Here is a 25,106-nt window from a genome sequence, read left to right on the forward strand (position 1 = left end):
AAGCAATTAATTGGAGTGATTAGAGATTGTTTGTCTCTTTAAAGAAACATTAAATACATTCTGGTAGATTCATATAATGTGATGAATTTTTAAATGTATTAGTCTGTAGGAGTTTTAATCTACATAAGGAGAAGTTAAACAGCTGTACAATTTTCCAGAAATTTCCACACCCTCCAGGACAGAAGAAGAAGAAAGTTGTCAAATATGGGATGGGTGGCTTCATAATCTTTGCCCTGATCAGCATCATCTGGTTCCCACTCCTCTTCATGTCTCTGGTCCAGTCAGCGGTCGGAGTGACCAATCAGCCGGTAGACGTCTCCATCCAGCTCAGCATCGCAGGATATGAGGTCAGCACCAGCTGCGTCTGCTAAGACTCTTCCTGTGACACAGAAAAACGTAGAAGCTGTTGTTTTACTGCCTCATTTGAAGCGTGACTCGGCTTTCACGCACTGCGCACGCTCGTATGTTGGTAGATAAATGTCTTTCTCTGTCTGGTGTGTCTTTTTGCAGCCTCTGTTCTCCATGACCGCTCAGGAGCAGAACCTGGTCGCCTACACCGAAGCCGGATTCAACCGACTCACAAAAGTTTATGCTACTCATCCAGTGAGACATGTTCACTTCACTGCAAAATCAAACAAATCCCCTGCATGGGATGACGAGCAGAGGAAAATTCTACAAACCAGTAGAAAACTGACTATACCAACTAGGAAGCACCATACGTTTTTACTTTTTTGTGATCAACATTGAAAAAAAAAAATATTTTAAACAATAAAAATGCAGGTCTAATATTTATTTAAATATTCAGCACATCTGTCCAAACAATATTAATCCTGTTTGAGAAAAGATGCACAAATCACACCATAAATGCATTTGAAGGATGTAGATGAGGATTTGATTGTCTACGTTGAAAATTAACAGTGGCTGATTTATTTTTTGAAATAAAATTCGACATTTAGTATCTGACATTTATTGAGACCCATTAGAAGGTGTAAGTCTGCTCTCTCTCTCTATGCGTTCCAGGGTGCCATGCAGTTCCTGATGAACTATGAAGCCAAGGACATTGTTGCCGCTAAAATCAAGAGCGATGCCAGTCTGCTTTGGTCCATCAGCCCAGCCAGTCGAGCAGCAATGATCGAGGAACTGAGCAACTCTTCTCACATATACATGAGCTTACGCTGGACACTGCTCAGGTTTGACCGCGCAAATACACACAGTTGCTTTTCCCACTGTGCGTACTTGTATTTCATTTGCAAACGCCTGGATTTACCAAAGGAGGGCTTACGGTGGCAATACACCTCAGAGATGACCTTCTATATTAAACACATAGCATAGTTTTGCACCAGTTCTGTTTTGATCAGTGTTGTAGTTTGACTCAAATTCCTCATTTTGTAGCATCACCATTCTACAAAAAATTAAACCAGTTTGAAATTGGTAATGCCAGGAATAGTGTACAGCAACTCTCTCTTACACAAATACTTTTCAGTCCAGATCAAACTATTTTTAACCCTTTAATGTCAATACAACAACAAATGTCATATCACACTGTAAAAATGAAATTGTTTAGTGGATGCATTTAACTCCCCATCATCATATCCCAAAAAAATTTTCTTGCATAGATTTGACATTTTTATACAGGACTTTGTTAAAGAACATGCATAATATTCAAGTAAACTTAACTACATGCTGCATGCAAAACTCATAATTTGTACTTAAACATCATGATTGTTTGATTGTCTAAGTCTATATTTTTGTTTTGTTGCTGTTTCTGTGCCTTTAATTACCACTGCAAAGCAAATTTTCCCTCTGAGTGTACTATTAGTTTTACAGTAAAATCAAAATAAACTAATTAATGTTGTTTGTTCACGTCTTCTATAGGCTGAGTCTTAGTAGACACTGGTATGATTTAAAGGAGACAAGTGGGGCTGTGTGAATTAAAATCAACATCAATTGGTATTAAAGGTGTTCAGAAAAGTGACATCTTATGTTACCAAACTGCATACCTTACAGATAATTGTTGTGTGTTGCTTGTGTTGCTCTCCTCCTCAGGAATGCGTCCATATCAATGAATGTGGAGGCGGTGGGAGAACACACGGTGAAGTTTGACGACGTGGCGTTGAGGGACGGGATTGTCCAAATGCTCAAAGGCAACAGCAACAAACCTGTGTGAGTCCCTCTTTCTGCACAACCGGCTGGACTTCACTTGCTTTTTACCCTCTTCACTGCTGTTCTGAAGTGAAACTTTACAAGCCTGAGGTGCTTTTATATTATCCCGACACTCCAGCATTACCGTTGCTTCAATAACCACCAAAACTCCATTTCATTTCACTACTTTAGATGTTTTTCTCACTGTAGTTAGATTGCAAAAAAAGTGGTCACAACCAGATTGGATTGGTTATGTACAGCCCTAAACTTCTTTACATCATGATAATTTATTATACCGACTTATCTGCAAAAAGGCAAATTCCATACATCATAATAAGATATCTATAGGTACAGGCATACAAAGACAGTTCATATGAGTAAAACAGTCTTTTTTTTTGTGGCAAGAAAAAGGTAAAGGTAATTTTATTTATATAGCACATTTTCAGCAACAAGGCAACACAAAGTGCTTTACAGGAATTAAAAGAAAATACAAACAAGATAACTAACTAAAGGAAAGTGTTGATCCAAAGTAAATAAGCTAGATACTTATTAATAAAGGTGTTTATTTGTGTCTTCTTTCCTGAAGGATGATTCATTCTCTTCTGCCAAAATACATACGAGGTCCCAAAGGACAAGAATCTAAAATGGCAACCAGGATGTCAGTAGGTAAGCAACTGTGCACTGAGAGGGGTAGTGGTCATTTTGGAATGATACCTTGCCCCTGAGAATGTTGCTTAAGTTTACGATTTAGGCCAACACCACATGGTGCAATACTTTATTTGATAGTTATCTGGTATGAATCTAGAACTTCACTTTCTCCTCGGCACGTCTCCCTCAGACTCATCCGAGCGCTCGGACCTCCGTGGACTCGCCTTCTTCCGGCCCATGTCCATCAAGCTCCAGCAGGTCAACGGCACGTCAGACAAAGAGGCGGGCCAGTGGTGGGTGGTGGAGGAGTGCTCCTCGGTTCTCACCTCCAGCGAACAGAAATGCCACAACATAGAGATTGTGGTGTTCAATGATAAGGTCAGCCCTTCAAGTCTGGGCTTTCTGGCCGGACATGGGTAGGTAGCAAAAAAAAAAGATGTGGGACTTGCTGAAAAATATACTGACACTTTTGCTTCCATTTGCTGAGAAATAATGATCTGTTGAATCAGATTTCACACATTCAATAGTATAGTCTGGTCAATGTTTATTTGTATTATTAATCAGGTAGCACATTAACAACTAATCATATTCTTTGGTTTGGCTGTGTTTATTAGATTGGATGATTGAATAATTCAAACTATTTTTGATAAATAATATTGCAGTTGTTTTGATTTAGAACAAACACAATGACATATGATTCTTAATTTGAAGCTGTTTTTTTTTCTTTCTTTGTTGGCTGCAGAATTGTCGGCCTGTACATGTCGGTGGTTCTAGTCATCGGTAAGTTCGTCCGGGAGTTCTTCAACGGGATCTCTCGCTCCATCATGTTTGAGGAGCTGCCCTGCGTGGACAGAGTCCTGAAACTGTGCACGGACATCTTCGTGGTGCGGGAGACCGGAGAGATGGAGCTGGAGGAAACGCTGTTCGAGAAACTCATCTTCCTCTACCGATCGCCAGAGACCATGATCAAGATGACCAGAGAGAAGAAAGACAGCTAGGACTCAGGACGCCCACCGTCTGTTACTAGGGTTGAAAGTGCTCACTTTTTAGTGTCTTAGGGTAAAGCAAAGACATTAGTTGTAGTAGTTAGTAAGAACCGCCAAGCGCACTATGCAGCAAGACTATCTTTTCTTCAGATTTTCCAACTTGTACATGTCAAAAGCAAAAATAGCACTTAATACAGAAAAGATTGATCTCAAAGTTTTGAAAAGTTTTTTATAAGGACTTCAATCCTTTCCCAACAAAAAGACTAACAATCAAAAATATTGTAGTCTTGTATTGTGGGATACTCTTTGCTCTAATATTTAGGTCTTTGTTAAATTTCAGCTGAACTGATGTAGAAGTTTTTGAAGTAGGCTAAAGCAAAAAAAAAAAACAAAAAAAAACGTTTTGTGTTTCAGTCTATTATCAGTGTAATGGACACAAGCATAGATGAATATAGGCCATGATTGCTGCACTTATCCTCCTGATTCACACAAAATTAAATTTACATTTGTTTTATTTTAGTAAGATTAAAAATACCCCTTCTATATAAAAGTGGTATATGGAGTAAATTATAGAATTTTAGATACATGAACCGTACCAGGTAAGGGCAGATGTTTTAATTTAAGGATGAAGTATTCCTTATGTCCGGTTAACCCGAGTTGTAATGGTACATCTACACCAATACAACTTCCATGGAATAAAATTATCTAGTTTGAATGTTAAGATTCAACTGACTTTACTGACAAAACTCTAACAAACTGATGCAAAGTGTGAACAAAGATTTCAAATTTTGATTTGAAACCTCCCATAGCTGGATTTTCCAACTTCTTAATTTTCTTCTCGTCCATGCTTAATAAAACTCTGGAGAAAGTTAGACCTACTGGAAGAGAAGGGAAAAATGGTCACTGATGTTACAGAACAAATCAGACTTTAACCATGCAGGAGGCATTCACAACAGAACCAAATGTCTAAGGTAGCCACTTAGAAATTATGTATTTAACAATTTTCTGTGCAACTTAATAATCGGTCAAGAGTCCCTGTCTACTGACAGTTTACTTTGCAGTGCATGTGTGTCTGATGGTTTTGGGTTCAGGACTTGATGGTATTTATTACAGACCCTTAAACTCCAAACTTGGACAAGTGAATGTATTAGAGCACTCATGCCTCTGTAAATACCACATTTCTGTACATGTCCATATACACTCATTAAATATTAAATACCAAAACTTGTTACACAAAAATCTCTCAGCATCTTATTCTGCACCTCTTGACTACATGCACCAACTGAAAACCGAAGAGGCAAACAGGATTCAAGGTACTCATTTTTAATTACAAATGAAAACGAACAATTTCATTCAGGTCCCAGTCTTTAATGTGACATCTAGATGTTTTCGTACTCTTCTTCTCCCTTTCTTCTCCATGTTTTGAAGGACAGGAGGGCAGCAGGGCCTCACAACCCAGGAAAAAAAACAAAACTATTTACACCACAGTTTCACATCCTGGGAGGAAACAAAGGAGAAAGAAACATTAATACATATCCCCTTGAAAATCTACTTGGAAGTGATGACAGACGAGCCTTTATTTCAAAGATGAGCAATGTATTAGTTGTACACCTTCAATCAATAAAAAGGGCTAGATATTGTTTTTGAACATCCACTCAAGTATAGTAAGCAAGTTTCCAATAAACCTTTTTCACAGAATTCACGTTTTCTGAGACACTAAACTTGGGAATTTTCTTTACTTGTAAGCCACAATAATTAAATGTGCAAAAAAATGAAAGCTTAAAATATATTACTATGTGTGATTAATCTATCAAACCACCGTTCTGAGAGACTATTAGAAGGAAATACTGCCCTTTAACACAATATTTTTTTTAAATATGTACTAGTAAATATTTTACCCTGTCGGTATAATGAGAAAAAATCCTATTTTTTGCTTTATTTATAATTGCAGGTCAATTAACTGACTAAAATATTTCTAAAAATTTAGTTTCCTTGACATTTTGTAGCACAAATATATTTTAAAAAATCTATTGAAGGACTTTTTAGCAATTATGGGTCAAGTTTTCAGATTAAATTTAAAGAGAAATTACAAGACAATTTCAGATCTTAAAACATACTTTTAACCTACACACAGGAATTTGGCATCATTTTAATGTTATGATATTTGTCAAGCAAATCTGAAAGTTTTGCTCACTACCAACAGACAGCCCATGAATAATACTAATAATTGCTAATTGAAAGACTTGGGTGGGTAGAATGCATCGTTGAATGATGTGGATTTCACGATGACTTCAAATTCTGCGGTTAGAACCTGAATAAAAGCTGCTCATTGTTACCCTGCTGGACCTAAACCTAACATAAGGATGAAAAGAACTACTCTCCAGCAGGTCGTTTTTTATGAACTTACATGCTGTTTTTGGCTTGATGACTTTGACGTTGGCTTCTGCGGCCTTCAGTGCCTCCACTTTGAACTGCGGCTTCAGCGCAGCCCGCACAGCGTTGGCGCAGATAGCGGAGAAGCGGATGTAGCTGCATGAAGGACACACCGGTTAGCTTAATGCTAAACAACATATGCTAAGTCTAATTATGACCGGAAAAGTAGTTCCATCTGTTTCAAGTCACAAATGCACCTAAAAGAGCCAGTCAACATTTTCGTTGACAGTCTAACTCTAATTAGAACCCGTGCAAATCGGAAGGTTAAGCATCAAAGCTAACAGAGGCTAATAGCATGGAGCTGAACTACAGAAAAAAAATTAAAGGCGAAACAACAACTCTTAAAAATACTCTTACTTGTACGAACAAGTTATGGTACATATCACGGTTTCTAAAGAAGCATCCACTAGATAAATTTAACATAATCTTATTACCTCAGGCCTGCCTGTCTCCAGTATGCAACCATTTTGACTGCTCCGTAACTTCAAGGACAGGTCGGGAAGGTGCGTGATGACGTCATATTATATACGTCAGGACTTCTTTGTCCAATCGGGAGCGATTCGGGCAGGGATTGACAGAGATGGCAGCCACACGTCCCTAAACAGAAGCTCTCTCAAACGCAGACAAGACAAAGGTCTCTTACAGAACTAATTCCGCTTCATGCAGTCCACTGACTGACTGTAAAATATTACCTTAACACATTTATTAATGTGCAGTGTTACTGGCCACCCCATACAGTCCTACTACTGTTTTTTTCTGCTATGATGTGAACCAAGAGTTTGTAATTTAAATCGTATATTCTATTCTATTCTATTCTATTCTATTCTATTCTATTCTCATAGTATTTCATTTTATTTTTCAATGCTTAATTTTATTTTTAGTATTACTGATTAATATTATTTTAAAAATGCATAATTTGATTATGTATTCATTTTTTTAAAAATATGGCTTGTGTACATTCGTGCTTGTGTACATCACTGCTAGATGTAAAAAAAAATAAAAAGTTTACTTCATTTTTAACTTGAACCCATTCTTTTTTATTTACAAACCCTTTGCAATGTTGTATATATATAAATGAGGTTTATTTTGTTTTGACTGATTGAGATTGTAAATACATTAAAATAAAATCCAGACTTAATTTTACTTTAGAATGTTGTTACATAAAGAGTGTTTATAAACTCCCAGTTTTCATTTGAGAGATATTGAGATTTCTTTTTCATAATTCAGAGGAAAACTACTTAGCTATGCTATGACCCTTATATTGAATACACATAGAATTTATTTTTGGCAGAAATCTTGAATTTAGACTGGATTTGTATAAAACCACATAGTGAATAACTATAGCCTAATTATTTTTAATCCGTTAGAGGAAAAAAAAGGGGAAATTTATTAAATAAATTGTAGATTGTTCTAGATAACGCTGTGAAGTATGCAGTTCTACCACCAGGGGCAGTATCGCTGTTCAGCTAAAATCACCCAAAGCAGCGCTTTAGTCGCCTGTCGTCCTTCCTCCCCTCGGTCACGCTGTCGCTAGTCACCGGCTCCTGAGCTTCTGACGGAAAAGCCTGTAAAAATGAAGATCTGGGCGTCAGAGCACATTTTCAAGTAGGTGCTTCTCTTCCTGCCAAGATATTTGACCAGCCGTACGGGTTGCGGAGCAACGTTTTTGTCTATTATGTAACCATGTTGAGTTGTTCCGTCTTCTTTTTAACCGCTACCGTTGTTAGCTTCTTCAGCTAAGGTTGCGGAGAAGTTCAGTAACTCGAATGAAAGCGGTTTAAAGTGCCAGTCGTTTATCAGTCATGTACTGTATGTTGCCGCTTATAATGGCTAGCATGACATACTTTAAGCTTTTTAGCGTATGAAGTGTTTCTTGAATGGGACTAAACCGATAGTTAGCCGAATTAACACACCGACAGCTTTAGTTTTCTATTCTAAGCTCTTTTTTTTCAGTTTTTGTTAAGTTTCGTCACATTGTTTAAAATTAACTGATGTTTTTGTGCATTTTGCTTGAATTCGGGTGGTTTTCACATAGCGTTTTTTTTTATTTTTATTTCCCCCACGGCGGCCAGTTTAACATTATGTACAGCATTATCAGTGTTGCATAACTGTTGGCGTGATGCAGTGTCGGAGCAGAGGCGCATCTATCAAATAAGCAAGGATTAAATTACACTCTGATCCATTCAGGAGGCTGAACTGATTTAGAGGCAGAACAATGGTCTTGTTTGTGTTATTTTCCATTTCTAGAAGTTTCTGGTGAGCTGCTACGTAGTGATGCTGTGAGTCTGCGCAGTGCGCAGGAACGCCGCCCTGCTGCCTGGAAACGGCCAGTCGGGCTGCGATTGATTCAGTCCTGTGTTCCTGTGACATAACTATCTTTTAGTAGACACCTTTTTTTCAGAGCAAAACAAAAATACTATTAGTGGATATTGATAGTTTTAGATGTGTGCTCTTATGTTATCCAGTAAATATAATGTCAAACTGAATTATTATTTGACCGATTAGAAAATATTCAGATCAGTTCAGAAAAAGAATATACATAAAAAAAGGAAAAACAGCAATGCAGAGAAGAAGAAAATAACATCCTGCAAGTTCTGAAAAAAAAAAAAACAGTGCAACATAAGCATGGCACAAATTACAATTGTTGATATTTAGATATATTGTTTAAAATACATACCCTTTGGGTCAATTTGTACCCACACATTGCAAATGTTTTCCTTCCATTTTTCTTTTTACTCATTCACAATATGCAATTATCTTCCCCTCTATATAATTTAATTCTGATCTCTGCTTGGACCTGTCATTTCTCTTATGAAATATGGCCGATATGGTCAAGCTAGACAGGGAGTCAGCTTCCGGTCGATGTTGTTTAATTGGACAAACACAATCACATTTTCAGACATTAGGTTATTGAAAATCTTAAATTGGTTTTCAAAACAGTTACAAAAATTAACTGTATGAACTGTAACTGTAAAATTGCTGGTATGAATTGATGTATAAATGCTGTTTAAAAAAACCTCCCATTTGTTTAATCATGGTGTAAATTCTTTGCTTATTTTAAAATAGTTTAGAAAACTGGATAGTAGGCAACAACTCAAGTCTTTTTGAACACGTTGAACTGTAATAAACATAATCTCTTTCTTTCCATATTACCAGCCACCCATGGGAGACGGTGACCAAGGCAGCGATGCAGAAGTACCCCAACCCGATGAACCCCAGTGTGTTTGGTGTTGATGTTCTGGACAGAAATGTTGACTCAGATGGACGGTTACACAGCACCAGACTCCTTAGCACAGAGTGGGGGCTTCCCGCCATAGCAAAATCTGTATGTCTATTCATCCATGAGACACTTTTGACTTAAATCACATTCCAAGTTCTTCAGTCTGCATCAGGCTTGACAGGTGACTTTGCTTTCAGATCATTGGAGTAACAAGAACATGCACGTATGTTCAAGAGCATTCGGTCGTGGACCCCAAGCAGAAAACATTTGAGCTGCAGTCAACAAATGTAAGTAGTACTTATATGAATGTTAGAGGAACAAATTAATGTATTCAAGCTTGAGTCCAAAGTGGGATTAGATGAAAAATAACTCAATCAAAGGACCGCAGTTTTTGTTGGCTGCTGGTCATTTAAACCCTTCACCAGTTTGCAGCCATGTTCCCTTTCTTAATATTAACAGTATTTTAGTCATTTGTGTGTACTTTTTCTCCAAGTTGACCATTTTGGTGCATTATGGAATTTTATTTATTTATCTTTTGAGAAAATTGGAAAATAGTAATAAAGAAAACCCTAATTACTACAGTTGTTCTACTGGAAGATGCTCGAAATATTGTTGTAAAAACATTTCTTAGTTTGAAATTATAACATAGTATGTTTTTGTTGCAAATAGTTGGCTATTTGAGTAGATTTAGGCATTCAGGCAATATTCAAGTGATACAAAAAGTTTACTGCACAGGTTTGACATTTCTAATGTCGATCTGAAGTGACGCATAGTTGGAGGTATTGGCACTTCCAAAAGAGTCGGGAGCAAAACTGCAAAGGTAAAAAATGATCAAGGGGAATAAAGACCAGGCAGCGATGCAGAAGGCTTTTGAGGGTAGGAGCAAACGATGTTAGAAAATGACTCTTTCCAGGCTCTCTCGGATGTAAATTTAATTGAGATGTGTTTCAACGTTTTGCTTTTTAAAACCATTAATTGCATCCATTACATCTGCCTAGATCTCCTTCACTAACCTCGTATCTGTCGATGAGAAGTTGACATACAAGCCGCACCCAGAAGACCCTGGAAAGTAAGTGACTTAGACTTACTTGTGTATACCGTAGCCAGAAGCAGTACATCTGTCCAAAATATGTTATTTCTCACATGTTTGTCCTAATGTATATAATCTTTATAACAGGACAAGCAGTGATAGTTGCGTTTTTTATATCCTGCAGTGGTTTGCTTTGTGCTTTCAGAACAGTGTTAACTCAGGAGGCGCTGATCAGTGTAAAAGGCGTCAGTCTGAGCAGCTATCTAGAGGGACTCATGGCTAATACTATATCTGTTAATGCCAATAAGGTGAGTCTGCTTTTATTTGATCTTTTTAAACAAAACACCAAAACAAAGTTGTCTTAATGTTTCTTTTGCGTCAAAAGTCTTTGTTTCCTGTTGTTTGTGACTTGGGTGAACATCTGTTTCAGGGTCGGGAGGCAATGGAGTGGGTCATCAGACGACTGAACACTGAGATCGAGGAGCTAGCAGCCACTGCTCGTGGCTCTATGCGTGTTCCCATGGCAGCTGCTGTCACAGAAAAATGACCCCTGGATTTCTTTTTAGTTTATTTACTGCTTACTTCAGCACCATTAACTGACAGACTGAAACATGTCCTCTTACCCCCTCTAATCTGCCAAAACAGCCTAAAACCGACCGTCCAGTCCTCTGGTCCCACACACGCTTGTCTGGATTTTCCACTAGAACTTGGTCTGTTTTTCCTCAGCAAGTCTGCACCGACCGCCTCCACTCGTTTCTGAGGAGAATACTAGGGCACCCTGAGATGGTTTAGAAAAACAGGGTTGATTCAGACTGAACTTGAAGCTCACAGGACTGTTGTTTTGTAGACGTGGAAGTGTTTTTAAAAATGATTCACACTGTGCCTACACAGCCACCCAGCAACGCCAACTTTACCGTCCCCCTCGTTTTTCTTCGGCTGCAACATTTTATTGTTATTTCAAGGCATTTTTAGACCTGACCACTTCATCCAGTTCTAAAAGCAGACAGGTTGAAGGAGTAACTGGAAGTTAAAAATCTCAACAGCTGTTCATATTTTGAGGTTACATTTCTGTGTTTCCTGTGTTTTGTAACAGGGTGTTTAAATTGCATCTGGTCTTGTTGTGGTACTTAAGAGGTGGAGTTGGTGATAGAAAAGGCAGTTTCTCTATGTACTTATAGAAATCTGACACTGCAGATGTGCTCTGATCCAAAGCCAACCATGAGCAGAAGGTGGCGCTGTAGAGTATTGTTCCTAAGAAACAAGCAGCTTTGAGCTTCTCAAAATGATTACAATGTGATTGCAGGTGCTAGTTTATCAGCATAGTTAATTGGTCTCCTCTTTTACAGTCTTTCTGATCTATCTATCTAAAAAAAAAAAAGATTTCCTTCCATTTTACAGTGAGGATATGCTGTATGGTTTACATGTTACAATTTAAGAATGTTCATATTTGAATGTTTAACTTATTTTCAATATGTAAACTTTATAAGTGGAAGAAGGTCCCAGAAGCGTACAAATGTAAAATTGAACGAGTGGGTTTGGTGTTTTGCTAATTCTCACTAATGTCATAGGGGGATCTCTGCACTGACTGTGCCAATATCAGTTACAAAGAACTTTACTAATTTAATACCAGCTTATGCTTGAACTTTGTCACATTAACCTCTCTGTATGCTTTGACCACTTCATCTTCCTGTTTGTAAATGTCAGTATTTTTATTTGTTGCGTTGAATACTTGTTAAGACAGTTGAACTGCTCATTTATAATATGAAGCAGGTATTTTATTCCGTTTTGGTTCTAACTGAATGGAGGAGACTCGTATAAGCTAAGTGGATGTTGGGTCCGTCTACTTTAGCACTCTTTATGGACTTCCTTCCTCTTCTCACTGTAAAATATTAATTTGTACAAATGGAAGTTTGTTTAGACTAAGGCTCTTACAGAATTCAGGTGAGAAACATTACCAGTCTACAGTTGGTCCGATTTCATTATCAAACGCATTCTGGGCTTTTTCACTCCAGTTACCAATTCAAAACATCTTTTTTTTTAGTCATATTTTACAAACTGTTTCCATCATGTTATTCTCCTCTGAATACAGTATCTTGTTTCATAAAAGTAGTGGGGGTTTTTTCTATGGGAACATTTTAACATCGGCTGTAAATACTCATAGACTCATATTTATATTTTCATGGTGCTACATTCCAAGAATGTAAATGTGTACCAGAAACAAGAGTGAGCACTGGATTGTTTCAAAATAAAAGGGATGTCATTGTTTCATCAATGCTGTGGAATCTACTTTTTTGAATCGTCTCTGTACTATTTTAAATGGATGATTTGTAATGGTTTCTTTTTAGCTTGTAAGAAAATTTTTTTAAATTCGTATTGAAGTGGAATTTTAAAAGAAATCCACTCTGTAATAAATTATTTCTTCACAAAAAGCAGTCCTAAAAAATGACAAACGTTAGGAAATACAGAAAAAAGCAGCAAGTAGGTTTCTAATAGTTACTGTGAAGACTTGTTTACCCAAAGATCCCACATTTTGCAATGATTTTCTAATAAGATTTGGAGATTTTTTTTCTTCTATCTCCTTATCATCCTGTTCAAAATAAACAGATTCTTCCAGTCCAGCATATTGGCTAAAAGAATCGAGCGCTATGTCATATTTATACCCTGGGAAAATGGAACATAATATAACATTTTTAATTAAAGTATTTTAGCATTTATGAATGAAAATAAAACAGTGTAAATGGGTTTTTGATAAACTTAACCAAGAATGTGAAAGTTGCAGTGTTTGGACAAAAACCATGAAGAAACCATGTCTGAAGCATATTAATATTTATTGCTAAACAAATACAGGCAGCATTCTTCCAGTTGTTGGTCAGTTGTTTTGCTGAGCACCAGACGAACAGGCATATTTTGTACATGTGTTAATTTTCTGTTTATGTGTTAGTATGCATTGGGTAGCAAGGTGTGGCAGATTCAGGTTTATATTCCAGTCAAAGATACATTTCTCTCGTGGAGAGAGATTCAAACCCGATAATTTAAGGCGGTTTAGATTTTGAGTGTGAGCCAAGAACAAAAAAGAATGTTTCACAAGTATGATGTTGATAAGTAGGAGCTTCTGTCTGTTTGCAGAATCTGCACATCTGAATAAATGGCTACAAACCCCTGTTTGGAAAAACAGACAATGATCAGTTAGACAAAAGACTTTTGTGCTAATCAAAGAAGCATGAATGTGTGTTGGATAAGTTGGTTACCTTCTGCATTTTCAGGACTGTGTTGACCAGTTGTGCGTGTTTCATTCTTGGTAAAATGGTCCCTTCTCCCAGTTTTGCTGAAAAAAAAAAAAATTTTTATGACACAAATGCTTAACGGCATCTAATCTAAATATTTAAAATACATTTATTTACATCTATCGCATATAAGACTTAATGAAGTTGAAATCAGTCATGAGATCATGAGCTGTGAGCAAAGTGACATAACTAAAACTTACCGTTCAGTTTACTTAAGGCCATACCCATCCCAGTCCTTATTCCATTTTCCAAAGCATCAGTCTGCAAGCAGAAACATGGCATATTGCACCATAACTAAAAACAAATGACCTACTTTTACTTGCCACTTACCTTAAAGATTCCAATTTCGCTTGGCCCCAGTGTCAAGGTAACACTAAAAGGGAGCAGTGTTGTTAATTTTGAGAGACGCTAAAACTTTAGGTGTCAAATATTTCATTCTGATACATATTTAAGGCGTACTTCTTCAACTTCACGGAGCCCTTCAGCTTTCCGTCAGCAATCATCATTTCACTGGTGAAACTTGAGTCCTTGGAAGGGAAAAAAATATGGGATGATTAACTTATTTATTTCTTTTGAGTTAATCTAGCTGATTGGCATGCGAAATATCAGCAGACTGAAAGCAGAAATCAGTTCATATTTGAGTAACCAACACTATTGTGTAAAATTAGAAGGCAAGGGTACATAAAAGAATTCATTTGGTCATTCTCTCAAGTAAAACAGCACAAGTACTTACAACGTAGAGTGTGAACAGAGGGACCTGTGTACCATTGGCTTCAATGGCAGCAGCCTTTACACCAACATGGACATCCAGAATACCAGAGCCTGGCTGGAAGGAAAACATTGGAGCCTGTCTGGCATACACCTGAAGATTCATCAGCAAACCGGGATACATCTTGGGAAGCTGGACAGAGAGAGAGAGAAACGTTTCAGAGTACTTAGTTTAAAGGAAGAAAACTTAATTGATACTCCTATGCGACTAAGTCGGAACAGACAAACCTACCTGAGGGATGAATGCTCCCATTGATGAGGTATTCAGATGGAAAGGAATACATGGCGGTATCTGAAACCATAAACCATGAAGCATCAGCAATCCAAGAAATCTGTGAATACAAATTCACAATATTTTCCTCCTCTGCTCTCTCTCCTTATGGCTGCACCTACCATGCTGTCATTGATGAGGGCCTGAAGCTCCCCTGCTGAGAAGTACCCAAATGAGGCAGAGTTCAGCGTGAACTCTGATATGCCCACTGACAGCATATAACCTGGCAGCTCAGGCAAGATGAACTCCTGGGCCACAAATGGAGGCTCCTTGTGAGTTTTGATGCTGATGAACTCCCCCTTCAAATGAAAAGATCACACAATGTGTCATAAAACATGAATACATGTTCACAATGCCACACAGAAACAGATCCTGAAGGTAAGCTGGTTGCCCTAGCTTACCTTTAACCCTAACTTCATATTCGAAGGTTCAATGTCAGGGTCGCCAGTGAGGGGGACGTCAAAGTTAAGAACTTCATTTACGTCAAAGGAAACTGACACAACATAAAATGTATTGTTTTAATTCAGTCAATAATCTTGAATCGTTCAATTAAATTTGAAGAGATTCTATTTAAAGGAGGTTGCAGTACCGTTCATTGCCTGTAGATGGTGGTCTAAGTCCATGATGGAGTTCTCAACTTCAGGACAGATCTGAGTACGAAACAAGCCACTGTTCAACACGACAAACAAGCTAATATTTACAGTGTGGTCAGGTTATGTACAAAATATCAATAATATGCTTAAATGGCTTGCTGAAATACATACTTGACTTTGTATTCTCCCAATGATATGTCCTTTGAAATGCTTGACAAATGGCTGGAAAATCCAACTGTGGACATAAAAGAAGACAGATTTGACACCCTGGCATCTTAGTGGGGTAGATAAATCCCTTTGTTTATTTAAAAAAAAAAAAAATTTCTCTGTACCTGGCTCCACCGTAGAACTCCATGGCCACATCTCCGACCGAAGCTTTACAGGAGATGCTGCTGACAGACAGATGCCCCCCAGCATCACTCCCAAGCTGCACTGCAGAGGTCACATCGATGTTAAATATAGCCATGTCGAATGATCCGCCGTCATGTCTGGAGGTTTAAAAGATGAAGATCAGTGGTGCTGCTGCATAACTCACCAAGGTCTAGTGAAATACTAATGGTGTTTAGCAGGTTTTTATATAAAATAATTAACATATATTTGATTGGGCTGCACAGTGGCGCAGTTGGTAGCACTGTTGCCTTGCAGCAAGAAGGTCCTGGGTTTGATTCCCGGCCGGGGTCTTTCTGCATGGAGTTTGCATGTTCTCCCTGTGCATGCGTGGGTTCTCCGGCTTCCTCCCACAGTCCAAAAACATGACTGTTAGGTTAATTGATCTCTCTAAATTCTCCCTAGGTGTGTGTGTGTGTGCATGGTTGTTTGTCCTGTATGTCTCTGTGTTGCTCTGCGACAGACTGGCGACCTGTCCAGGGTGAACCCCGCCTCTCGCCCGGAACGTAGCTGGAGATAGGCACCAGCAACCCTCCCAACCCCATTAGGGACACAGGGTGAACAGAAAATGGATGGATGGATATTTGATTTTGAGCATGTGTAGGTAAATAACTTATGTCTCTCCCCCTGAGAAAAAGCAGGATGTTTCAACGTGTGGCTAGCCTCTTCAGGGTAATGTGCAGTGTTGGTTTTTCACCAAGGTCAAAAAGTTGCATTCTGGTGCCATCTGAGCAGAGATCCTTCTTCCATTTTTTGCTGCGTTCACTAATTGGATTGCAGGAAGCTGCAAACAGGGATTTTTATGATAGTCATGGTTTCTTTGTTTTTTTTCTTTTGAATGAGGGACGAGATCTGTGACCAGATGGATACATTTCCGTCTCAGGAGTCTCATGAGGTCATCAGATTTTATTAAGGTGTGCGATGCACCCCCCCCCCCCCCCCCCCGCACCCCAACACACACACACACACACACCCACCCACCCACATGGAGGCCACACTTTTCAACTTTTGTTTTGCGAATTCGATGACTACTGTATGTATTTTCTTCTCCTTTCACTCCTGTGACTTCATGTTAGCCTCTGAAACATAATCCTTATGAAATAAATAGAAATTTCAAGCCGATGGGACAGAATGGGAAACATTTTAATGGATGTGGATATTTTTGAAAGGCACTGAAATGATGTTAATGAAATGTAGCTTAGTTTTATTTTATGCTCACAATAATGCACTTCATTTTCTCAGTGCTATAATTTTGCTACTTGAGGCCATTCAGAATCTAAATCTTGCCAAGGCTGTGTTGAATGTTATTTTCTGTTCTAATTTTTTTTTTGCTGAGCTTGATATGAAAGAACGAGGTGGAAACAAGAAGTAAAAGAAATCACAAGCTTCCTCATTAGAGTGAAAAGGAAACATAAGATATTCCTCAATTGTTTTAAGATGCCACTATGATAAAATAATTTCCTGGTAGAGTTATAAAAGCAATGAAGACTGCCTTCCTTTAAACCAATCTGGCTAACTAATTGGAAAAAATAGATTTATTTGGAAGGTCAGGATGTCTTGAAAACTGTATCCTATGGAAGCACCAATGCAACGGGTGTTAGGGAACGATGGGACATTCGTGTTCTAATCAAAGCGTTGAAGGTTAAAAAGGAATCAGAACTTACATCGCACCAAAACTAGTCCTCCACTCCCCAGTAAGAGCAAAACTGAGACCTGCTATTGATGTCATCAAGCCTTTCTGCTGGACAAACTCTACGCTGGGCTCTGGAAGATCACACTTTTTTATAGTCACACTAAAACACAAGAGGAAAAGAAAAAGGAGTGGAAATGTACATTGAAGTCAAGGATATCTGCAGGCTATATGGACGAAACATGGCAAACCAGTAGACACATGAGCTGTTTCTTGTTACTGTGAAAACATGATCCTACCCTGATAGTGTGTAGTATACATTTCCGATGTAGATGTTAACGCTGCCACTGATGTCAGGAAAGGTTATTTGCTCCAACTCCTTCTGAATCCATCCTGTGCCCTCATGTTTTCCTGCAACAACAGCGCATGAATAGGACATATGGTGAACAAACTAAGCTGCTGCTCCATCCATCCATCCGTCCATCCGTCTCGTACCCTTTCGAGTCGAAGGGTGTCGTGACAAATTTAAAGAAATATTTGAATAATTGGGAAGATTTTAGGCCTTTCCCAGAAAAGCAGCGGATGTTTTGTTATAAAGTCAATGATTGTGATGTAGTCAATGGCTGACAGCAATTGCAAGCATATGGGTGGTTTAAGAGCATCTCACATCCCCTTACCGTACTGAAGCCCTTTGTTTGTCAGGATGACTTGTACTGCAGGGTTCTCTCCACAGGCACACGACAGGAGCACAAAAACTACCATCACACATGGAAGCATTTTTTTTCTTCTTCTGTGCCTCCCTTACCTGTAAAATGACAAAAAAAAATCACTTTGAACAACAGCTCAGCCTTTCCGGCATATTTCGAAGCCTCCGGAAAGCAAATGTGACATGAATAACATACCTGAAATGAGGAACAGATGGCGGACGAAGTTGAATAAAAAGTTCTTGCAGAAGGATTTTGATTTCTGTTCGTACTGTGGCTGCAGACAAGTGAAGACATGCAACTTGTACTTCCTGCACTGCACTAATGAGAAGTGAAACTGGCTGACACCTAACAATAGCAGGGGGATAGTTGTCTATGACGGTATGAGGAACTGAAAGTAACAAATTTACTTTTCTTGTGTAGCTTCTAAGCTAAGGGGTGTAGGTAATCTCATCAAAAGTACCTTAACTGTTAAGACTTAAACATAAACTAACAGAAAATTATATTTTTCCCATTCCCGGTTTTTACACCGTCAGGAACAGTAGGTACGACCAATAATTTGGAAGAGTTCTTTATTATCCTTCAGATGAAAATAGTGATTGTTGTTTGACTTAAAATGTCTGTGCTGTAAAGGGATGGGGATGTTTTGCTTAAATGCAGTAGATTAAACTATTAGGAGTTTATTGAACTACAACACACTAAAACTGTATTCTTTGAGTGCTAACACTACAAAAAGAGGAAACTTAATTAACCATTCAAAACAGAATTTCAAAAGTGTTCTGTGGAAACGTGAATGACTCTAAGCAATGAAACATTAGAGTCACCAGCCATAAAATATTTCATTTATTTACCTCTTAATTCAACAAATACTCTTAATCTCACACACCATGAGTAGTTCCAATAAATCACAATGAACACGTTCAACAGGAACAGAATATTATCAGACACGCATTGTTTTTGTTGTTTGTTTTGTAATAATACACAATTAGGATCCACTTGCCTGCACTTGACTTCACTCCATCCAGAATGACACTTGAAAACACAGAGGAAACAAACGAGGACTTCAGAACATAAAAAAAGAAGAAGGAGAAACTAGGAATCTCGACAGAAATGTATTAATTCTGTTTAGACCACTACACAGAAGATATTCATGGTTTATACAGCACCATCTGATCTGATGAGTGCCTGTTGTTTTCTCTGATTATTGATACCTATAGCAGCTCAAAAACCAACAATAACATATTGACTTCATTGTTTTTCCACATATTTCATTCCTCGGGTACGAACACTGACACACTTACTGACATTTTCACTGAATCTTTGCATAAAGATCGACACATGGACAGAGTCTTTAATGCCCTCTTCTTCTGGTGCGGAGGTTGTGTCCTCTGTCCGCTGAATGAAACTCTTTTTTTTCTGGAATGACCAAACTACTTTACACAACACCGATTAGGAATAACATTATGACCCCCTGACTAATAGTGTGTTGGTCCTGATTTTTACTGCCAAAACGTCCCTGACCTATAAAGCCATGGAGCCTTGAAGGTGAACTGTGGTATCTGGCACCAAAATGTAGGCCATGGGGCTTCCACGACTTGGACTTGTTTGTCCATCACATCACACAAACGCTGGACTGGATTTAGATCTGCTGAATTCAGAGGCCAAGTCAACACCTCACAGGACATTACCTATAGCATCGCATTGTCTTTGCTTGCCTTCTTTCATTATGTTAAACTTTGCTAACTGTGGTACAAGTACTACTGCTGGTTAAAAAAAACAAACAGTTAGCATTAGCGATTGACAAAGTAAAGACCAAGCGAGTTCAGTTAATGTAGAGCCAATAAGTCAAAAGGGTAGTTAGAACATACTGACCTTTGCTTTGTTAAAAGGGAAGTACAGTGGAGGAAATTTCAATAAGCCTAAAAGGGAATGAACTGAACACTGAAATATAAGATTGGGTTTCAAAGACAACAAAATCGACTTAAATGTGTTGTAGTTTCAAATTAGAAAATCAGTACATGTTCAAATGTTGGCATTGAGACATTTGAACCAGGCTACACCTAATCAACACACAGGGTTGTCGAATCTCCAATGACTGCAAATGCATAAAGGCAATTAGGGTACAACTGACTGATAAGCTATTTATTTTAATTTAGTGCCTGTGCTGCCCCATTTCTTAAACCGCCCTGGGCAACTACCCTTATAGATGACGTCAAATCTAACTCCAGCTGAAAGCTGGAAACACCTCACCAGAATTTGGCCCACCTTGAGGACAAAATGTTAATTTGCTACAGAACATATCCCACCCACAAACAGGAACAAAGGCAATGAGCTGATCAGTGTCTTTCACCTCACTTCTCAGTGGTCATAATGTTGTGCCTGATTGGCGAATAGAGTTCTTTATTGCACATTATCACGAAGGCAAAAATAAAAAGATAATACATTTCACACAAATTATTCTCTTTTTAATGTCCAGATGGTCAACCGTGTGTTTTGCGCGCTTTCCACTCTCAGTCATGGATGTCGTACTTGTAGGCCTCTATGAGCCCTTCAATGGAGTGGATGAAGCCTGATATGGCACATATGCCTCCAATAACAAAAATGGAGACATCAAAGAAGACGTGGTGCCACAGAAGGTTTCTCCACTGGAGCTTCAGGTGGAAGAGGCTCGGTAGGAGGAAGCACAGGCCTGCACCCGTCAGGCTTCCAGTTAGACCCATCAGCAGGGCAAAATGCGGAACAAAGACGGCCATGAGCAGGGTAAAGACCACCAGGCCTACTCTTAAGCCAAGACCCCAGGTTTTTAGCTGCCCACCGGGGCCATAGCAGTCAGGAAAGAGGGCTCTGCCGCCGTCCTGGAACAGTGACTTCTCCAGGACTTCTACAGCTGCAAAGAACGGCAGAGGGTAGGACAGGAGCGCCTTAGCGACAAGGAAGAGGTTCACCACAGCCCGGATGGTCGAGGGCAGGTTATCTGTGATGACCTCTTTGGTGGCGTCCGCCCAGGTCAGGTAGGCCACCAGGGCGAAGAGGCCCTTGAGGACGCAGGCTGCGATGTGGGTCCAGTCCATCATGCAGTGGAACTCGCTGGGCTTCTGCATGTTCCCCTCCAGGGAGGGCAGGAAGATCTGGGAGGTGTAGCTGAACACAATGATGCCGATGGAAATGGGGAACTTCTTCACGTCGATGTAGAACTTGACCTTCTCCCACGCCCACTCGCGTGCCCTGGACAGACAATAGGCGATCACGAGGACGTTGATGACGAAGTGCGCCAGCGTGCACAGGAGGCTGAACTTGGAGACGGCCTTGAGGTTCTTCAGGAACGCGCAGGGCAACAGCGCGGCCGTGGCCAGCACCGACCAGGCCTTCTGGGAAACTGGGAAGCCGGGGAAGCTGTTGTACATCAGGTTGCCGCTGACCACCACGTACAGGATGCACGTCATGACCAGCTCGATGATCTGCGCCACGTTCACCACGTGGCCGCCGAGTGCGGGGAAGCGGGGCGCGCAGCAGGCGTTGGCGATGTCCACGTACGAGTCTCTGACGCGCACCTTGATGCCGTCCTCGTTGTCCTCGTACAGGCACGCGATGAGGATTTTGCCCGTGTAGCAACACACCACTGCCGCGAAGATAATGAGGAAGAGGCCGAGGTATCCGCCGTGGAGGATGGCGTACGGCAGGCCGAGGACGAACATGCCCTGCGGACAGAGAAGCGCAGCTCAGCGATAATAAGCGAGGCCCCGCATCGCAGTGACAGGCCGATCAGCCCGGGCAGGCGGCGGCGGGCTTACTCACTCAGCTCCCATGTTACATAATAACGATTAAAGGCATTCATCGAATGGGCTTTATAATAATAATAATAATAATAATAATAATAATAATAATAATAATAATAATAATAATAATAATAAATGCAATCTGTTAATGAACAATGCTTTTCCACATCCCATTCGGTCAGCGCCACGTCGAATCGTTCAAATGTTATTATTATTTTTTATTTCTTTGACTGTGATTGTAATTTGATGGAGACGCCGATAAGCGCGCCTCGTGGCAATCGATGTCGGCCAGGCCCTGCCTGAAGCTCCGCTGATAAAAAGATTTGAATAAATAAACCGCGAGAGCCGCTCACCGCAGTGGGTTCACGCACAAAGCGCGAATGCAGCGTGAAATTGCTCTGCATTTAATTAGGACCAAAATCCACCCCCAGTTTTCTTTTTTTTTTCTCTCTCCCTGCTTCAGTCCTACAAAAACAACGTATTTCAATCTTACATTTCCGACTGTCTGAGAATGTTTCAAAAGTAAAAATGTCAAATCAAGGTGACTTCTTTTGTCCCGTGGCAGGCCTCATGCCGCTGCATGCAGAGACGATCCTAGTAGGTTTGGGGCCCTAATCAGATTTTGATGTGTGTGTGTGTTTTGCTTTATGCTTTATGAATCTAACATAACCACTATTAAGGAAAGCATATACCAGTCAGAGTATATAACACTTTTATTCAACAAAAATATAACAGCACTGGATGTCTCAGTTTATTTTTTTGTTAATTGTAAATGATCTGAAATAAATACTCATCACTGTAAATTTGCTTACAAAAACTTAAAAAGGAGTGACAAAAATCATTCATGTAATTGCAGTCTTGCAATAAGAAGATGTAAAAAAGGAGAGATAATAAAATAAAAGACAACATAGCTTTAAAACCCATTACTGTACTGTTATTGAAGAGATTCTTTTTGTTGTTGCTGTAACTAAATATGTTATTTGAAAGTACAGAGTTGTGTGATCATTTATTGCACATGGTTTTATTTTTCAGTCATGTTATCTTAAATTAATATTTTGGAACATCTTGTCTACCTATAGACACTGTAAAAAATACTCAATGGTAAGTTAATGTATGTACAGTTGTCTTTGATTTGTTTCGTTCACAGCCTTTTATGTGAACTTTACATTTTAAATTGTTCTGCTTGAATTGAGTTGCAAGTTATAGAGGCCTACTCATAGGATAAAGTATATCTGTATTTTTGATGTTTGTTACCTTAATCCTGTTTTTTTTTTATTGTTAATACCATCCCAAAATGTTTAATAGAGAAATCCAAACATTGTATTTCGCTGACGTTGTAATTTTATATTTTCTTTTCTATAGGCAGCAGAAGACTAAACACCTAAATAATTTACTCAGAGAAACTGATGAGACCAACTAACATTTAACATTCAGGATTACCTCTGCTTCACTCATAAAACGTTTTTAATTCTACACCTGACCTGTGGGATGAAGCCCCTGCACTGTTGTAGTGGGAGCTGCCTGCCTCGCCTATTCCTCGGGCTGGCTGTGAGCACATGTAACCCCCTCCCCATCCTCTCCAACCCCCCGCCGACTCACACATGGGTGATAAAAGCACCTGAATGGCATTGGTGACGTTCCATCCAGCTTCCCATGACGTGATTTTGGGCTTGTCCTCCTCCAGGGAGCCGCCGCTCTTCAGGGTCGACTGCCTCGGACCGGTACCATCCCTCTGGTAGCGGGTGTCCCCCTCCACGTCCCCCTCTCCCTCCATGTCTCCTCCTTCCTCCTCTTCCCCCCGGAGGACGTCCATCTGCATCCCTTGCCTGTAGTCGTAGTCCAGGTCGTCGCACTCTGCAAAGCCCAGACCCTCTTCGTCCGTGGCGGCCTGGAAGCCCAGCCGGGCGAACACCCCGCTGACCTTGGCCTGGGATTTGTTGGACACCGTGTGGGCCGCATTGGTCAGTTTGTTGCTGATCTTGTGTCGGATTAGATGAGCCATTTTTTTTTTTTTTTAAATTTTTATTACTACTTATCCAAGATCAATTTGTTCTTCACTTCAAGAAATCTGACAGATTACCCCCCTCCAAAAGAACATGGAGATCGATGTTTTCGCTCCTACATAAAAATCATGCCTGTTGGCCTTTGAATGTCGTCGCAGCTGCTGTTCCCTCCAAATCGTTAGAAAAATCCTCATCCGCTTCTCTTTGCTTGTCCATCCATGTTACTCCATCAGAAATCACCTTCCCTCATAAAGGAAGAAAAACAGAAGAAGAAGAAGAAGAAACCAACACGCGTCCCGGATGCTCGTTAATTGTAGCGCTATTTTTCCAAATAGTCTTTTCAGTTTAGAATCCAGCGTCTGATGCTGGAATCAGAAAGATGCTGGATTCTCAGCATCAGCACCAGAGAGAGAAAGAGAGACGGGGGGCTGGGGGGGCGAGGAGCGTGCACGTGTCCGCAAAGAGTGCCACAGCCCTCGCGCTCCCGACTCGCGCGGGTGGCAGAGAGAGAGAGACGTTTATTCCCTCGGCGAGAGTTTAACGACAGAGTGATCACGACCTAAAATAAATAAATAAATAAATGAATTATATATTTATATATATGTTTAAAAAAAAAGAAGAAGAAGATCCGGCCTGTTGGAGGCAGAGCTTCTGAATTCCCTCTGAAATGATGCATGAATAGGCTGCACAGTGGCGCAGTTGGTAGCACTGTTGCCTTGCAGCAAGAAGGTCCGGGGTCTTTCTGCATGGAGTTTGCATGTTCTCCCTGTGCATGCGTGGGTTCTCTCCGGGTACTCCGGCTTCCTCCTACAGTCCAAAAACATGACTGTCAGGTCAATTGGTTTCTCTAAATTCTCCCTAGGTGTGAGTGTGTGTGTGCATGGTTGTTTGTCCTGTATGTCTCTGTGTTGCCCTGCGACAGACTGGCGACCTGTCCAGGGTGTACCCCGCCTCTCGCCTGGAACGTAGCTGGAGATAGGCACCAGCAACCCTCCCGACCCCATTAGGGACAAGGGTGAACAGAAAATGGATGGATGGATGGATGATGCATGAATAATAAAAAACAACAACAACAAAAAAAAAAAACACCTGCTACCACAATGTAATCTGGCGGAATGGCAAAGACACCTGCCACCAAAAACCAGCAGGTGACTTCTTTCTAAAAATGTAATTCGGGGGAAAAAAATTAATAAGGTTACAAATGTCCTAAAAATTATTTAAGACGATAGCC

General features: G+C 39.8%; 5 protein-coding genes across 5 annotated transcripts in view; 2 read left to right on the forward strand and 3 right to left on the reverse strand.

Moving 5' to 3' along the window:
* LOC114149175 (piezo-type mechanosensitive ion channel component 2) overlaps positions 1–5,244 on the forward strand; it is a 40,365-nt gene extending 35,121 nt beyond the window's left edge. Inside the window, exons 50-56 of the mRNA XM_028024823.1 lie at positions 159–347; positions 511–603; positions 1,021–1,190; positions 2,047–2,163; positions 2,729–2,808; positions 2,981–3,206; positions 3,533–5,244. Of these exons, the coding sequence (XP_027880624.1) occupies positions 159–347; positions 511–603; positions 1,021–1,190; positions 2,047–2,163; positions 2,729–2,808; positions 2,981–3,206; positions 3,533–3,788 (1,131 nt within the window). The 3' untranslated portion in view covers positions 3,789–5,244. The remainder of the gene's footprint in view (positions 1–158; positions 348–510; positions 604–1,020; positions 1,191–2,046; positions 2,164–2,728; positions 2,809–2,980; positions 3,207–3,532) is intronic.
* atp5f1e (ATP synthase F1 subunit epsilon) lies at positions 5,084–6,790 on the reverse strand. The gene is made up of 3 exons (XM_028024816.1): positions 6,644–6,790; positions 6,184–6,305; positions 5,084–5,273 (listed from the first exon to the last, which is right to left on the reverse strand). Coding segments are annotated over exons 1-3 (156 nt in total). The 5' UTR covers positions 6,676–6,790; the 3' UTR covers positions 5,084–5,271.
* An 882-nt stretch (positions 6,791–7,672) lies between these two features.
* On the forward strand, positions 7,673–12,731 carry LOC114143672 (PRELI domain containing protein 3B-like). The gene is made up of 6 exons (XM_028015951.1): positions 7,673–7,814; positions 9,366–9,534; positions 9,627–9,716; positions 10,428–10,498; positions 10,665–10,767; positions 10,890–12,731. Exons 1-6 carry the CDS (start codon positions 7,783–7,785, stop codon positions 11,004–11,006), a joined length of 582 nt encoding a protein of 193 aa, XP_027871752.1. The 5' UTR covers positions 7,673–7,782; the 3' UTR covers positions 11,007–12,731.
* Positions 12,732–13,268: 537 nt separating this feature from the next.
* bpifcl (BPI fold containing family C, like) lies at positions 13,269–18,443 on the reverse strand. The gene is made up of 16 exons (XM_028015937.1): positions 18,295–18,443; positions 18,070–18,197; positions 17,692–17,803; positions 17,427–17,555; positions 15,708–15,863; positions 15,547–15,610; positions 15,372–15,432; positions 15,184–15,275; positions 14,905–15,081; positions 14,744–14,803; positions 14,477–14,644; positions 14,203–14,270; positions 14,074–14,116; positions 13,944–14,004; positions 13,708–13,784; positions 13,269–13,618 (listed from the first exon to the last, which is right to left on the reverse strand). The coding sequence occupies exons 2-16, from the start codon at positions 18,167–18,169 to the stop codon at positions 13,541–13,543; spliced, it is 1,446 nt and encodes a 481-aa protein (XP_027871738.1). The 5' UTR covers positions 18,170–18,197; positions 18,295–18,443; the 3' UTR covers positions 13,269–13,540.
* A 473-nt stretch (positions 18,444–18,916) lies between these two features.
* On the reverse strand, positions 18,917–24,349 carry LOC114143662 (vesicular inhibitory amino acid transporter-like). The gene is made up of 2 exons (XM_028015923.1): positions 23,491–24,349; positions 18,917–21,794 (listed from the first exon to the last, which is right to left on the reverse strand). Exons 1-2 carry the CDS (start codon positions 23,872–23,874, stop codon positions 20,607–20,609), a joined length of 1,572 nt encoding a protein of 523 aa, XP_027871724.1. The 5' UTR covers positions 23,875–24,349; the 3' UTR covers positions 18,917–20,606.
* Between the last annotated feature and the right edge of the window lie 757 nt (positions 24,350–25,106).

This window comes from Xiphophorus couchianus, chromosome 1, assembly GCF_001444195.1.
Source record: "Xiphophorus couchianus chromosome 1, X_couchianus-1.0, whole genome shotgun sequence".
Taxonomy (NCBI): Eukaryota; Metazoa; Chordata; class Actinopteri; order Cyprinodontiformes; family Poeciliidae; genus Xiphophorus; species Xiphophorus couchianus.

Coding starts and splice junctions, on each gene's coding strand:
- atp5f1e (XM_028024816.1), bottom strand. CDS start 6,675: ATGGTTGCATACTGGAGACAGGCAGGCCTGAG. Junction 6,306..6,643: donor TGGAGACAGGCAGGCCTGAG/GTAATAAGATTA, acceptor TCCTTCATGCAG/CTACATCCGCTTCTCCGCTA.
- LOC114143672 (XM_028015951.1), top strand. CDS start 7,783: ATGAAGATCTGGGCGTCAGAGCACATTTTCAA. Junction 9,717..10,427: donor TTGAGCTGCAGTCAACAAAT/GTAAGTAGTACT, acceptor ACATCTGCCTAG/ATCTCCTTCACTAACCTCGT. Junction 10,768..10,889: donor TATCTGTTAATGCCAATAAG/GTGAGTCTGCTT, acceptor CATCTGTTTCAG/GGTCGGGAGGCAATGGAGTG.
- bpifcl (XM_028015937.1), bottom strand. CDS start 18,169: ATGCTTCCATGTGTGATGGTAGTTTTTGTGCTCCTGTCGTGTGCCTGT. Junction 14,645..14,743: donor TGGGAGCATTCATCCCTCAG/GTAGGTTTGTCT, acceptor CTCTCTGTCCAG/CTTCCCAAGATGTATCCCGG. Junction 14,271..14,476: donor CTCTGTTCACACTCTACGTT/GTAAGTACTTGT, acceptor TTCCCTTCCAAG/GACTCAAGTTTCACCAGTGA.
- LOC114143662 (XM_028015923.1), bottom strand. CDS start 23,874: ATGGCTCATCTAATCCGACACAAGATCAGCAACAAACTGACCAATGCG. Junction 21,795..23,490: donor ACGTCACCAATGCCATTCAG/GTGCTTTTATCA, acceptor CTCTGTCCGCAG/GGCATGTTCGTCCTCGGCCT.